General features: G+C 38.4%; 1 protein-coding gene across 1 annotated transcript; it reads left to right on the top strand.

The window, feature by feature from the left end:
* Nucleotides 1-6: 6 nt before the first annotated feature.
* On the top strand, nucleotides 7-15,062 carry LOC135475692 (large subunit GTPase 1 homolog). Its single transcript, XM_064755624.1, has 16 exons — nucleotides 7-19; nucleotides 410-489; nucleotides 1,606-1,732; nucleotides 2,275-2,395; nucleotides 2,591-2,677; nucleotides 3,157-3,243; nucleotides 5,127-5,270; nucleotides 6,540-6,618; nucleotides 7,215-7,709; nucleotides 8,909-9,010; nucleotides 9,678-9,821; nucleotides 10,242-10,365; nucleotides 10,934-11,013; nucleotides 11,614-11,739; nucleotides 13,851-13,898; nucleotides 14,590-15,062. Exons 1-16 carry the CDS (start codon nucleotides 7-9, stop codon nucleotides 14,788-14,790), a joined length of 2,058 nt encoding a protein of 685 aa, XP_064611694.1. The 3' UTR covers nucleotides 14,791-15,062.
* Nucleotides 15,063-15,783: the final 721 nt, after the last annotated feature.

Below are 15,783 nucleotides of genomic sequence, written 5' to 3'. Positions count from 1 at the left end.
CGACACATGCGTGATGGCGGTCAGTTACTAGCGGCCTCTGGTGGCACAGCAATATGTTCATTACAGTGATCTACCCTTGGGGGGTAATTATATAAGGTGTATATTGCAACTATGATTAATGGCTGATAAAGAAATTTGTGATAGTGTCCTTTTCGGCGATAGTATCAAAATATATATATTTTGATACTATCGCCGAAAAGGACACTGTTCCAGGGAGCCTAATATTGTTTCAAAGCCAGAATAATCACGCAGTTATTTCCCTTCTATATCGCTCTCCTGTAGTAAAAGACAAGAAAACACAAGAAATATGGTTGTGCAACAACACGTGAATTTCTTCAGTTTGGATAATTTTTAACTACTGCCATTGTAGAAATATTCACCAAACTCTCGAGACAATATGGGTAAAAAGAAAGGTCAAGACCCAAGTTAGGAAAATCGATTATTCGGTCCAGATTTGGGAAAAATGTAAACAAATCCGGGGAATCATTTGTAAGTATATTTTGCATATCGTTTATTTTTTTAGTCCGAATTGTCTGACTAGGACTTGCAGCAGATATTGTGATAAACATGACGGCATGCTGCAGTTCTAGTCAGATGTCGCTCCATTTAAAATTATTAAGAGTTTTCAAACAACGTTGCTAACGCTGAATTACCCACAGTATCTTTTTATTCACCTACATCCATACATTAAGTCGTTCTCTCGTGGTCCACAGCTAGTTGTTTTTTGCATGATAAGCTCATTTTGAACAATATTTTCATGAACAGATTCTTTAAAACCTCTTCTCTGTTCACGCTTTCATTTGTACCTGCCATTGTGGGCGCACTGCTTATGTCACACGTGGTCGGTAGTCTTGGGGCAGAAGTATTAGTAGCTTAGTCAGGAGTTGGTTTACAATCTGCCCATGATACATGTAGGCATTACAGATCCTTACTGCACATCATCGAATGTCACGATGAAGGCTTATGGCACTTCCGGCCAATCCCGAATTGCAAAGTGCGAGCCTTTACCCTTGCATAAAGATATGGTATTTCAAGTGACACGCTTTAATATACATTTTTACAGTAATAAGGACATGTTATAATAGAATGAAATTGGACATTTAGAAGAGATGTCTTACCCCATCTTGTCTTCTCCGCCCCTTAGTTTAGAAATATCGACAATAGGATGCCAGAAGACAAACTGTTCAAGGGGTCATATATTCTTACTGCTGTTTGTCTTAGCTTTACAGCTATAAGTGTAATGGAGATTATTCTGTTTTGGGGGATGTGTGCATGGTCCCTCATTAGATTTTTTTATTTCTATTATGCCCCTTTGTTTTCTGCGCAAATCAGGAAGCAGGTGTCACTTTACACTACATTTTGACAGAACACTTTCTAAGGGAAGTGTTCCCTAGTTCAACAGCCATGGAAGTCAATGAGCGTGTAGTGTTTTTTTTTTTAGTATTTACTGCATGAACTTTTGAAAGTTTTGAGTTCATTGACCATACATGGAGTACACTACAACAACATGTCACAACAAAGGAAGAAACGGTATGAATTAAATCTAGGATCTGAATATTTTGTTGTAATGCCTAACACATGTATAAATGTTAACAATTTTGACAGTTGCACACCAGTGAATTATCTGATGGATATGACTGGGGACGGCTCAACTTGCAATCAGTGACTGAACAGAGTAACCTGGACGATTTTCTGGCTACCGCAGAGTTGGCAGGAACAGAGTTTACTGCTGGTGAGTATATAGTCTCCTTTAATAGCATGTACATACATTAGCTGGATTGATGTAGCAAGATGTCCACATGACTGCTGGCTTCTACCACTTTACAACTTCATTAAAGTCAAGCCTGACCACATTGTTGAAAACAAAATCTATTTTTGTCTTATCAAGCTTTTCATGTGAAAGTATTTTAGTGGTTTAGGCGTAAAAAGTCTGATTTGCTGACTGGCAGAACGTTGTCTGCCAATCATGCTAGTTGGTCTATACTGTGAAATGCTTACTGATGGAACAAATCTTCTACATTCTGGAAGGTGATAAGAGCATTGAAAATAATGTAGAATATATCTTGTATCATAACATCCAAACGCTTTTAGTGTGTAAGTGTGAAATTGTTTTGACAAACTTCTTTCAAGCGAAACATTGTCTTACTAGATGTCACGGCATTTCATTCCGTTTTGCTTTGGATTTATTTGCTCATGTTTAAATGTTTATATATTCTTAAATTCTTAATATATCATATTAAATTCTTTATATGTTTATATGTTTCAATTTTTTAGAGAAACTGAATGTAACTTTTGTGGACCCCGCAAGAAATAGTGGTATCTTGTCTAAAGACGAGCTCCAGCAGGTTAAGGATGCTCAGGACAGGCATAGACAGCTTTTACGAATTCCCCGCAGGTATGTATCTGATCAAAATTACCGACATCATGGACTTATCATAAATTTCAGTCCAGATTTAGTGCAGACATCTTTTTTTTCAGTGTTTTGATTTGTGGATAACTTCCATGCTTCATGCGTTCAGATGTATATATTTTGTGGTTGTGCTACATATGTGATAAATTAGACAGTTGTCTTGTTTTTGTTTGTTCTCAGACCTGCATGGGATGTGACAACAACAGCAGAAGAGCTGGATGCCAGGGAGAGGCATACATTTCTCACATGGAGAAGGGGTTTAGCTGAGTATGCCTAAGATTTTTATTTATTTATTTGATTGGTGTTTTATGCCAAACTGAAGAATATCTCACTTATATGGCAGTGTCCAGCCTTAAGGAGGAGGAAAATGGGCAGAGCCCGCGGGAAACCCACGACCATTTGCAGTCCAAGGTTTTTATCTCAAAGACACTTTGTTAAAGGAGTATTGTTTTCCTCTTTCTATGGTTTATCCATACAGCATGTTGAAGAACATGTTAAGAAAAAATATCTGAAAAATGTAATCCATGCATATTTTTTGGGTTGATGTTCATTAGATTGTTATCTGAAGATTTTTTTTATAATAGAAAATAGATAGATCATATTTGGAATAATGTTCTGTATTAAATGATTAATGGTTCATTTGATGACACTTTCATTGGGTCACTTATCATTTGATGCATTGATTTTAAATTCAGATGTTCACATAAATAAATGATACTGTCTTTCTCTCCTATCTCTCACCAAAGACTGCAGGAAGTAGAGAATATTCACCTAACACCCTATGAGAAAAATCTTGATTTCTGGAGGCAGTTGTGGAGAGTTATTGAAAGAAGGTAAGGGGAGTTAACTCTGCAACTCAGCAATTAGAAAAGTCTGCATAAAGTCTTATTCAAAATCACGCCCCCTTTTACTTGATCCTGCGGTACTGAGACAAGGCTCGTGTATAGATGGGCGCCATCAGTTCAGTGATCTCCCCCAAAATTTGGGGATAATTGTTGATAGAGGAGTATTAGATATGAAATAAGTATTTTCAGATTCCTTGAGTCTAAATCTGTATCAGTGGTATAAAATTAAGCAACTACCGGCATCTGAATTAATCAAAAACATCCAAAATAGAAATGAACTAATTACTCATATATTAGGTAATGAATATTCACTTGGTGGCGCCCACGGAAGACGGCATGTAAAGAGAGTTAGAAGAAGTAATCGCGTATGCCAAGGCCAGCGGTGGCGTTTCTATAGAGTTAAAGGCAAAGCAGGTCACCGCTCTTCGTGCAGCATGTGAGATAAGAGATGTCATTGCAGTCTAACCGAGTGGGCATGGTAAACATCTTGTGTGTCCGCTTACGCCTTGGGTTATCCCGCATTGAGAGCACAATGAATCACGATTAGTATTTTTGTGTCCCCTGTGAATTTGGTTATGCAGTTTCAAGTGGTAAGTGTGTAAATGTATTTAAATTGCCATGGTTCAGCTTGAGCATGATGATGATAATACCCATGAACGAACGCCTGTTAATATCACACTGCTCAAAAGTTTGGTACGTTCGCCATCAAGCGCAGTTACTTATATAAAGAGAAAGTAGTCATCTCAGATCAGATGACATAATGCACCAGACTCGCTTTCGACGTCGATGTTGTTAAAAGTATGGCGCCCAAGTGTATTAGCTTCGGGACCAGTAGATCCAGGATCAATCCTTGATCGAGTCACACCTAAGACTTTAAAAGAGGAAGTGGTAACTTCCTCGCTTGGCGTTCAGCATGAAGGGGATAGTGCAACGACTGGTTGACCTGTATCAGTATAATGGCTCAGGCGGGGCGGCTTACTTGCCTTCGGTAAATCGTCTCAGTGAAGCAGCACTAAATAAAAGAGCGGTGGAAATCCGTCCTGCAACAAGGAGGCACATTACACGTACATGCACCCTAATGATTCCTTCGTCGTCATATGACTGAAAAATTGTTGAGTACGACGTTAAACCCCAAGCACTCACTCACCCAAGTGTATTAGAGATGTAATCTCAACGGAGGCAGTAAGTTCATCTCACTTTTAGAATGCATAAAGTCTGAATAAACCTACATGACTCAACCTATTAACATACTGGTATGCAAAACTACCACACTTCCCCAGGTCTCTGCCCAGGTTCCTCTCATCAAAGGCTGGTCGCCATCTATTAAGTGAAAAATATTCTTGAGTACAGCATACAACACCAATCAGATAAATAATACATAAAAGAATGCCAGGCATAACAAACAATAACATTATTGTCTCCATGGCCAGTGAACTTTTAGTTTCATCAGTGACTTGTCAAATGATGGTGGTTTGCCATATGCACTCTTGTTTCCTTTACACTTAAAGACAAAGAAATCACTAATGTGAAGTATATTTCAGATACACTGTCCATAAAATAACTTAACTTATAACTTGACCATTTTTTTCAACCCAAGAACTGTATTTTAAACGTGGGATTCTTCAGTGGTTTTTTTTCATGGGCAGTGTTTAATAGTCTTTCGTCTGATATATACTTCATTTTAGCGCTTTTTATTAACACAAACATAAATAAATGAATAAATTATCATCTCTGTTCAAATTTGTACAGTACAGTTATTGATATCATTTTGACTTTATAAAGACAGTGCTGGGAATTTTACATAAACTTGGACAGTTGTGAATAAATGTGTGTCGACGTAAGTGTTTATATTTTCGATTTTTTCCATTCAGTGATGTTGTTGTACAGATCGTAGACGCGCGCAATCCCTTACTGTTTCGGTGTGCGGACCTGGAGACATATGTACAGGAAGTGGACCCAAACAAAGTCAATCTGATTTTGATAAACAAGGCCGATTATTTGACAGAAAAGCAGAGGTATGGTGAATGTGTTTTTTGCTCATTATGTATCCTGCGTTTTTATAGTGCATGTATTTGGTCCATTGTTAATCTGTCAAATAGCTTCTCTGGATTCCTCTCTATCTGAGTGTTATAATCCAGCTTGTTGCTGTTATATTAGGAAAATGATCTGAAGTGTCACACTATATAAAAATGATAGGGCCAGCAACCTGTGGATGGTTGTGGGTTTTCCCTGTGTTCTGTCTGGTTTCCTCCCACCATAATGTTGGCTGTCGTTGGATAAAGGAAATATCCTTGAGTACAGTGTATAAAACACCTACCAAATAAATAAATTAATCAATAAATGAAAACGATATGGTGTTTCATACTCTGCTTGTTATAAAAACTACTAGATACATGGTTATAACAGTGTTTAGAGCACCAGGAACCACACAAGAGAGAGGAAATCTTGAGACGCTGGATTAAACTCCGGTAGGGTCATACCAAAGTCTTCAAAAATGATACCTGTTGCTGCCTCTCTTGGCACTCATCACTGAGAGGTTAGGGGAAGGACTGATTGGCCTGGTGTCATTATAATGTCACTGGGCGATAATGTCTGTGTCTTTGGCATAATACTTCAGTGGCAGCAGCACTTTGGCGGCATGGACTCACTCTGGCACAAGAAGACACAGCACATATACACACACTGATGGACTTTTCGTCATCATATTACTGAAATATTGTTAAATACAACATAAAACCCGAATCGTACTTATATGTAGTATTGTACATACATGCTTGACCAGAGAGGATGCTTGTGTCCAAGAGACATCTGATAACATACTATTGGAAATGTTAGACATTAAAAGATTAATAATGTCATTGGGCGGGTCTCCGTGGCTTAGTTGGTTAGCACGCTAGCGTAATGACCCAGGAGCCTCTCACCAATGTCGTCGCTGTGAGTTCAAGTCCAGCTCATGCTGGCTTCCTCTTCTGTCGTAAGTGGGAAGGTCTTTCAGCAACCTGCGGATGGTCGTGGGTTTGCCTTGGGCTGTGCCCGGTTTCCACCATAAGGCTGGCCCCCATTGTATAAGTGAAATATTCTTGAGTACGGTGTAAAATACCAATCAAATAAATAAATAAATAAATAATAATGTCATTGTCTTTTATGGAAAGATTTAATTTCTGAGTTATAATAATTGGCCAGTATATACATTTTTTGCAATTAAAATAATGTGTTCATCGTTTCCCTGATTGTTCTGAGATTAGCCTGAGAAGAGCTGAACATTATGTGGGTTTCTTTCTTAGGGAAGCTTGGTCAGAATACTTCAGGAAAGAAGGTGTGATGGTGGCATTTTGGTCAGCTTTGGAGGAAACCAATAAACAGGTAAAAAGACACATTTGGTGGTTATCAAGAATCAACAGTTTTGGAAAAAAATTACTTCAGGAGTTATTGCCATTGATGTACCCCTGATTATGTTTTTTGCAGACTATTTCAGTTTAGAGTATATAGTAAGGTAAGGTACATGCATGTAGGACTACTGTTTGTTAAATGTTAAACAATAGACAGACTTAAGATAGCATTGATATCAGTTGTTCTTTCTGTGGTGTGGTGGTGTGAGTTTTGCCATTATTTAGATTGTGATCAGAACTGGTGTGTTGTTTGAAAACGTTAGTGTAAAGGGTGCTTCTTTCACTATCAAGAGACAAAATATGTGACACACTTCCTGTTGTAGCCTGCTGGAAATAGGTCTGCTCCGTGGACCTTGTTTTACAAGCACTACATTTAGTTTTACCACAAACATGAGTCGTGAGGTATTTATTCTGTGCTCTGTAGACCCATTTATAGTTAATGTGGAACATATGGTATCAGCGAGAAACTAGCTAAAATTGAATGTTCTAATGTTTTCACAATGATTTACATTGTCTTCTTTTATGCCTCTTCCACGAACATTTTACCCTTATATTTCAAATGTTTTACAGGGTGTTACTGTGGATAAGACAGAGGAAGACAATGTTGTTGTAACTGATGAGGAGGACGGGGCAAGTGAGGAAGAGTCGGATGAGGATTCCAGAGAAACTAATCTTGAAAGGGGGGATAACTCCGTTGCCGCATTTGCGAGGGGAGACAACTCAGACCTAACAGAAGCACACTTGTCAGATTGTAATACCTCTGCATTCAGCTCAGAAGTAGCCATGGATACTACAAACTGTGATAAAAATGATGATCTAAGGTCTGATGGTATGGATGTGAAGAACAGTGACAAAGGTGAAGTTATGTGTGCAAATACTAGTGAAGTTGATGAAACAGAGAGGACTTGTCAGGTTGAAAACAAAGTTTGTTCAGCAACAAGTAGCATTTCCTCAAAAATACCCATGCACAGTAGTCGAGTGCTATCAGGAGAAGAACTGCTGGAATTGTTTCATTCTTTACACACAAACAGAGTTGGGGACAAACCTCACACTACAGTGGGAATGGTGAGTATCTTCAGAAGTGCATTGTTTTTTGAGTGAGAGGGTATATGTGGTGGTGGAAATGACAAATGTCTAGTTATTAAAGCTCGCTTATTCTGGCTCCCGCAGGAAGCACATGGCTTGTTCCTATGGTCATCATTGGACCCTATGTGGTACCCACTATCCCATAGGTCGCGATGCTGTCATTAAATACTTGAGGCCTATTCGACGATATTGTGAAGTATAGTTTGCCTTTATTATATTTACATGTGTATACGTATACATATATAAATTTCGACTGCGTGAGGTGCCTAATGGTTAGAGCTTATTGAAGTCGGGAGTCCGCAGGCCCAGGGATCAAACCCGGATTGGTCATACTAAAGACTTTAAAAACTGTATTTTCTACAGTTGACACTCAGCACTGGGAGGTTAGAACGAGGAAACATGATTGTTTGGCCCGGTGTTAGTATAATATGATCGGATTAGGTGTCATGTTCGGTATCTTTGGCATGATACTTCGGTGGGGGCAGCACTTCGGCGGCATGGACTCACGCTGCCAGAAGAAAAGAGTACATGTACACACTCATAATGGCTCCTCATCGTCACATGACTGAAAACTGTTAAAGTATGATGTTAAACCCCAAGCATACATACATGAACATTCAGCTTTCCAGATTACATATGTGTTACAAAAATATTATCATTTTTGAGGTTTAACTAATGTTTCGTTCGTTTTAAAAAGGATTGTCTGCTTTGTATCATTGCAAACCATATATTGCTTCTTGAGTAAAATATGTTCTTTTCACATTAATATTAAGAAAAAAAGTTTGGTAGATATGATTATACTGAGACAGTGTATATAGAGATACATGGCATGACTTAGTAGCCAAGTAGCAATATCTGGGGTTTTGGACAATTTCTTTTGATTAACAGTTCTGTATTTATATACTGAAGTCTGAAAGCTATTGTCAAGAATATTTCACTTATAAGACGACGGGAGAGGGAGCCAGTATGAGCTGGACATGAACTCAGAACGACTGCATTATTGCATGAGGTGCTGCACTGGCGCGCTAACCACTCAGCCACTTCAAAAAAGTTGTTTAACACACAAATGAAACTGAATGTAACTTAATGTAGTCTTTTATTCAGAGAAATATCTATCACAGTCCAGCCTTTCACAGTGTATAAGAAATAATAAATGTGGCTATGCCTTTTCATTTTAGGTGGGCTATCCAAATGTGGGTAAAAGCTCAACAATCAATGCCATCTTAAAGATAAAAAAAGTTCCTGTGTCAGCTACTCCTGGAAGAACCAAACATTTCCAGGTGAGTAAGGCAGCCATTTCTGCTATCTGGGTGCGAGAACAGTTACATACATCATACATGTAGATACTGTGAGAAGTTTGCTGGAATCTGTATACAACAAATCTGAGATACCCAAATTCGTCAAAATTTTCTCATATGAAAGAGTAGCTTTCAGCCAGAGTAATGCACCTTTTAATTTGCTTCCCGAGACAAAACTGCATTTGCTGGGTTGACAAATTGCAGGACTTCACAAAAAACATAATTTTATCAGTGTGTGTGGAATAGTGTTCTCAGAATATGCATGAATAAACACGTTGCAAACATGCGAAAAGTTTGAAGAATTACAGTAAAATGTGGAATCTGTGAATACAGATAGAAGACTGATTTCTGGTGTATTATTGAGGACAACACATATATTTATGTTATTTATTGGATTGGAGTTTTACACGGTGCTCAAGACTATTTCATTAGTGCAACGGTGGCCAGCATTATGATTGGATGAGACCTGGTAGAACCTTGGGGAAACCCATTAACCATCCACAGGTTTAATCCCATTACCACATCATCATCATCATCACCACCATTTAGACGAGCGTGGATCAGAAACAAAACCAGCATGAACTAGACTTGAAAATACAGTGATCACGGACTACTTGTAAATGCCTATGTCTGTATTGTGTTTGTACAGACACTGATTGTGGATGAAGATCTGATGTTGTGTGACTGTCCAGGCCTGGTGTTCCCATCATTTGTCACGACCAAAGCTGACCTGGTAGTGAACGGGATCCTGCCTATTGACCAGATGAGGAACCACGTACCTCCTGTATCTGTTATATCCTTCACAACCTACTTACTGCTGACTGCTGTAGTACATGTTTATAAACTACTGCTGTGGATTTAGTTGATCTTGTTCCCTCTGTTGCATCCCATTGTCGTGACATTTTGTTATTGCTATGGCGGATGGCCTTATAACTCCCTTTTTCGGTTGATTTTAACCAAAAATTGTTCATTCAATCACTTTTGCTGTTAGTGTTTAACAACAATCATTCATTCATTCCACATTACTGCAGTGTTCTATCTGGAAATAAGTGGTGTGGATCAGCATGTATCAGGAAATTAGGTTTCCCCAACTCTGTCTGTCAAATTTCCCATTAAATCATTAATATTGGATATGAAAAAAAATGAACAGCCCAAGAAATAAATACGTCTGATTATTGAATGTGGCGTGTGTAGTCCTTAACACCACATGCACGTATGCCAGCGTATCCCACGGGAAGTTTTGGAGAACACCTATGGTATCAACATCCCCAAGCCTGGAGAGGGTGAGGATGAAACTCGACCTCCCACAGCGCCGGAACTTCTCAATGCTCATGGATGTAGGTCATCTCTCATTTTCATGCCATCCATATTTTATGTCGGTCATCACTTGAATGAACATATAAAACTGAATTTTTTTTCTTCCATCTGCTAAACACAACTGTTATAATTACAATTTGGCTGACTTTTAATGACCTGGTAAATAGCTTCTTTTATTTAATTCAGATGTCTGAGCACAGGTAAATACTGTAGTTTTCATGGAGGGTTTTGGGATAGACACTGAACTGTGGACCACATTGAAATGTTACGAAAAAATTACAAAAAAACAAAACAAACACTACAAAAAATAACAAAAGAAAAAAAATCTGACTTTTTTCATTGTCTTTAAGTGATGCATCTTTAGATATTGAATAACATAGAGTTTTGTACACCTTTCAGAGGCAGACATTTGAAATGCTGAAACTTTGACATGTTTGAAAGGCAAAACAACTTTTTTATCAAACTGTTTTTTGATTGTCAAGGGTCTTGGATAATAATGGTAGATGTAGCTGTAAAACTACACCATGGGTTGATGCTTTCACTGTGTTGATTTATGAGGTACATAAATGGTATGTTTGTTTGTGACAGATATGAGAGGATATATGACATCTAAAGGCGTCCCTGATAATCCCAGATCAGCGCGTTACATTCTCAAAGATTATGTGAATGTGAGTACATAATGTCAAGATGTAGAGATGTGACACTTTAGTGCTTGTGGTCATGAGTTCAAAGCCAGTTCTTTCTGTCTCATCCTCTCTCTGGTCAGAAAATGCATGTGTTTGTAAATGTATTTCCGTTTTGCATGGTTGTCTTCCATCTCTCACCCATGGTTAGTGGTAAAATACTCTTGATTAATGTGTAACTGACACACAAAGGAAGGAAGTAAATAAATCAAAGCAAGGCCTCAGAGGACTGTATTTCGACATGAATTTTGGGTAATATTTGTCACATATAGTACTGTCGCAAAGGTTTTCAGAGCAGTAGATGCATGTTCAGTGTATTGGGTCTATAGAATTCTTATTAAATTATTTTTTATCAGGAATATTTTTCAGATGGTTATTTTACTAAGATCAGAGTCTGTGTTTTTTGTGATGTCATGGTACATTACATGGTACATGTAACAAAAGAAGGACTTGACTGCGAACTAGATGATTCATTACGAAATATACCATTATCTGCTCTGTGTGGAGTAACCATGCCTAATCTTAACATCTTCCCCAAATTGGTAGCCTGTTGTGTATCTAATGTCAGCTTTATCCCTGCCCCAGGGAAAGCTGCTGTACTGCCACCCTCCCCCAGGGGTTGACCAGCTAGAGTTTCAGTGTCAAGATACCCTTGACCACAGAAGGCATCAGCACAGTGATCAGCCCACTGACCAGAAAGACGAGCTAGAGGTTTGTGTGTTTTCTCCTTCAACTAGATATCGTAAAACACTCAGAGATCTATAGTAAGCTGAAACATTGGTTGGGACATGACATGGGACTACTTAGTCCTTACCAGTCAGGTTGGGTTGTCTAATGGTACATGGACCTAGTGAGATAATAAGATATCCTCTTACCAGACTTTGCCTAGACCTCCATCCAGTGAGATAGTTAGAATTACAACTCAAAGGTTTTAGACAGATAACATATAAACAAATGTTGTTTTTGACTTAAAACTTCTCCATGACTACACATGTAAACTACTCATTTGGTTTGATTTTGAAAGTTCTGTTGATCTAAGAAAGGTGTTTTTAGCTCGCCTGTACAAAGTAAGGCGAGATATTGTGAGACGGGTTGGTGGCGGCGAGGTGGAGTGTAGGAGCTCATAGAAGTCATTTTTCCATGTACTGACCACCACTTTCTGGGTGAAATTGAGCTTTCTTTCAGCTGAAATTGATTTTTATTTTTTTATTTTGACTGACTGTTTGAGATACTTAAATCAAATATTTTTGTGGTTTGTCATCCCTCACTGATTAAAGTAATTATCACTGCCTATATATGAATTCAAGCTGGCCTATTATATAGGCAGTGTGAAGTGTGAAGCTTACAACCTAGAGCATGGGTCAAAACTGACTGAAACTCACAACATGAAGAAACAAATAATAATAGTCGCGAATCAAGATAGAATGGTCATGCATTCATGGTTCATGGAATGTGTGGATGTCAATCTCAGTCTGTAAATACTAAAAGGACATTTCAAAAATGATATAAAGAAAAAAAAAGAAACTAATTTGATTAGTGTTTCCAGATGATTGTGCTGTGCATTATCTAAATTCTCTTGAAATATTTTCCTTACTCATCAAAATAAACAAAGATTTCAATCAACATAAGCAGTTCAAAACAAAGCCTGATTTGACTTATTGACAGGGTACTGATCACAGAAAATTTACCGCAAAAATCAGCTCTTGGTAATGGAAAAAAGAAAAAACACAGAAATAGTGAATTACCCCGTGGAGTATTAAGTACAGTGATCTTTGAATAGACAGACTACATGTGTAGAGAGTTAAAATACACTGCTACTTAATGTATCAATGAAATGTCACTTTTTTCCACGATGAATACCACTGGATCTCAATGGCCTGAAGTCCTGAATGGCACACATCTCAATGTTCAGTCCTTGAACAAAAAACTGAAAAAGCTTTTATAGCAAATCATTTATAGCAAATCATTGTCGCTCATTAATGTTCAGATATGGCAAAGAAGGTTTTAATTTCGCTGCTGTTATATTCATTTATCAAACTTCAGACTCCCAAAAACAAAACCTGGAGGCAAACTGCCTGCTTGCCTAGAAAACAGACAAGCTTTTTGTCTCTCTAGCTACTTTACCAGATTCGTAGAGTGTAAGAATTTACCTTGGTGTATACCAATTTATTTGGTATCATCAGACATAGTATCTGTAGAAAGCTTTCCACATCTGTATTAATACTAGGAGCCAATGACAAGCTGATGTATGTGCCTTCCTGTACTGTGATGGAATGTTGAAACTGTCCACACAGTCAGTGACTGTTGTCAGCTGAGTATTTGCTCAGCCAAACAAAGTGCTGCAGCCACCCATAGTGCGCAGATAGCCAGTCATGGGAAGCGATTTGCAAATCAAAGACCACCCAGCAAGGTGGTACCCGAACATCCCACATTGAAGTGTTTTTTGCTACCATAGCTCAACATTTGCTCAGCCATTCACAGCGTTGGAATTGTTCACGAATTGCCGCATGCAGTTCACAATTTGCATATCAAAGACCACTGCCTCAGTTTTATGCACGAACTCCCCACAAATTGACGTCTTTACTACCACAACACTTTACAACTTTTATCTTTATTCTGATTCCGTTGCCTAGTTGAGTGCTGTTGGCAGGTTAGCTGGTTTTGAGATTTTTTGAGTACAGGAATTTCCTCTCCACAGGAGTCCCACATTGTAACACAGGTTAACCTAATTCCATTGTCGTTAGCACAAGTGAATTATGGATGTTTTATTCGATATTATTTCAGATGAAAATAATTAAATAAGAAATTGATTCTGTTATCAGGTTCCCATGGTTGTGGAAAGCAGCATTGATAAAGAATTTTTTAAGAAGGTGAGAAATAAATGTTACTTTCTGGTGTGACAGTATTAGATACATTTAATTACATGAACAATACTATAATACCACCTGGGGGCCTCTGTGGCCGAGTAGTTAACATGTGCTGGAATAGCACAGTCACTCAGGAACCTCCCACCAATGTAGTTGCTTTGAAGCTTTTGCTGGCTTTCTCTGCGGTCGTATATGGGATGGTCTGCCGGGGAGCTGCGGATCGTCATGGGTTCCCCTGAGTTCAGCCGGGTTCCTCCCACCCTAATGCTGGCTGCCATTGTATATATGTGAAAAGTTCTTGAGTATAATGTAAGGCACCAATCAAATGAATGATCATTAAATATAATAAAGTATAATTAAATACCATGTGCAGTGAGTATTGAAATATGATCTTCAAGACTGATGACTTCTTTTGTTCAACTTGTGAATCTGGCATGACAATCTCCAAGTGAAAAACAAGATTAAATTTGAAGTGGAGCTTGACCCTGTCTGATAACCATATTTGAAAGTTTGCCTTTGTGACAAGTTATGTGTACCTTTTAACATACATGTACCTGATATAGAGATAAATGTCGGTTTTTAGGTATCAGTTTGAAACTGAGCTAAAACTGCCTTTAATATTCACAAAAATACATTCACCTAATATGATATAATATATATTTACGAGTAAATTGATTTACCTTCACCCTAACAGCAAGACACAAGAATCCACTCCAAAGGTGTGCACGGTGTTTCTGGGTTTGTTCGCACCAGCACGTCAGGTCGGCATATTCCATCTGAGACCGGTGCGGCAACTGTTGGAAGCAGCCTCAATTTGACGGGCAAGCCCTGGAAAAAGCACAACAATCGTAATAAGAAGGAGAAATCCAGACGTGTCCATGGGTATTTGGACTGATGACTTGACCGGTCGACCTTAATACAGTACTATAATGTATAATATAGTATATTGTGAGAACAATGGTGTACCAATTTGCAAAGGCTGCAGTTGGTTCTTGAATAAACATAATAAACATGTCCTATCACATTGAATAGTTTGAGCAGTCCATTTCTTTCCATTCTTTGTTGTTGACGCAACTTATTTATTTTTATGCCTACTGCAATGCAGTTGGGTTTGGAGACATTGTAATCACCCTGTTGATGTAGCCTGCGTATTTGATGGTGTGAAAATAGGGCGAAAAACACGATAATATAAGAACATGTAATGGATCATGTGAAAGCTGCTTGCTTGGAAAGGTTAAATCGTTTGATGTCTTCTAATGCATGGGTACCTTTCCCGGCAAAAGCATCTGGGACCTAAGATGTAAAGTACATGTATGTTGTTCGTTGTTGCTTTTGTGAGCAAATTCCTGTATATGTGGGGAAAGAATATATTTAGACATTTATTTATTCGATTGTTCCTGCCATCCTGGAAATAAGGAACCGAACAAGTACAATGTCCTGCACCAAACACTATTTTGAGACCAACTCTTTATTAGGGGCCTCCGCGGCGGAGGGGGATCGCAATGACCCTGGAGCTTCTCACCAATGCGGTCGCCGTGAGTTCAAGTCCAGCTCATGCTGGCTTTCTCTCCCGTTGCGGATGGTCGTGAGTCCCACGATGACGAGTGATCATCAGCGTATAAATGAAATATTCTTGAGTACGGTGTAAAACACCAATCAAATAAGTAACTATTTAGTACAATTCATAATTGCCATGGAAATGACGCAACTATTGTAACAACGCGAATAGTTGGAAGACTGGCCATTATGTCCTGCACCAACTTAAAGGAGAAGGAAATTTAAATATCAAACAAATACCACTGAAAAGAAAATGTATTTCCTCACAGGTGCATGACATAAAAAATTGTAACGTACCTCAAGCTGATAAATTATAAATGAAGTCAGCGCC

The sequence above is a fragment of the Liolophura sinensis genome, chromosome 9 (genome assembly GCF_032854445.1).
Source record: "Liolophura sinensis isolate JHLJ2023 chromosome 9, CUHK_Ljap_v2, whole genome shotgun sequence".
NCBI classification, from domain to species: domain Eukaryota; kingdom Metazoa; phylum Mollusca; class Polyplacophora; order Chitonida; family Chitonidae; genus Liolophura; species Liolophura sinensis.
Note: the sequence above shows the minus strand (reverse complement) of the source record. Positions and strands in the feature narration are given on the sequence as shown.

Excerpts from the sequence above, each read along its gene's own strand:
- LOC135475692 (XM_064755624.1), top strand. Across the intron at positions 7,710-8,908 it reads CTCACACTACAGTGGGAATG|GTGGGCTATCCAAATGTGGG; the intron begins GTGAGTATCTTC and ends TTTTCATTTTAG. Across the intron at positions 10,366-10,933 it reads ACTTCTCAATGCTCATGGAT|ATATGAGAGGATATATGACA; the intron begins GTAGGTCATCTC and ends TGTTTGTGACAG.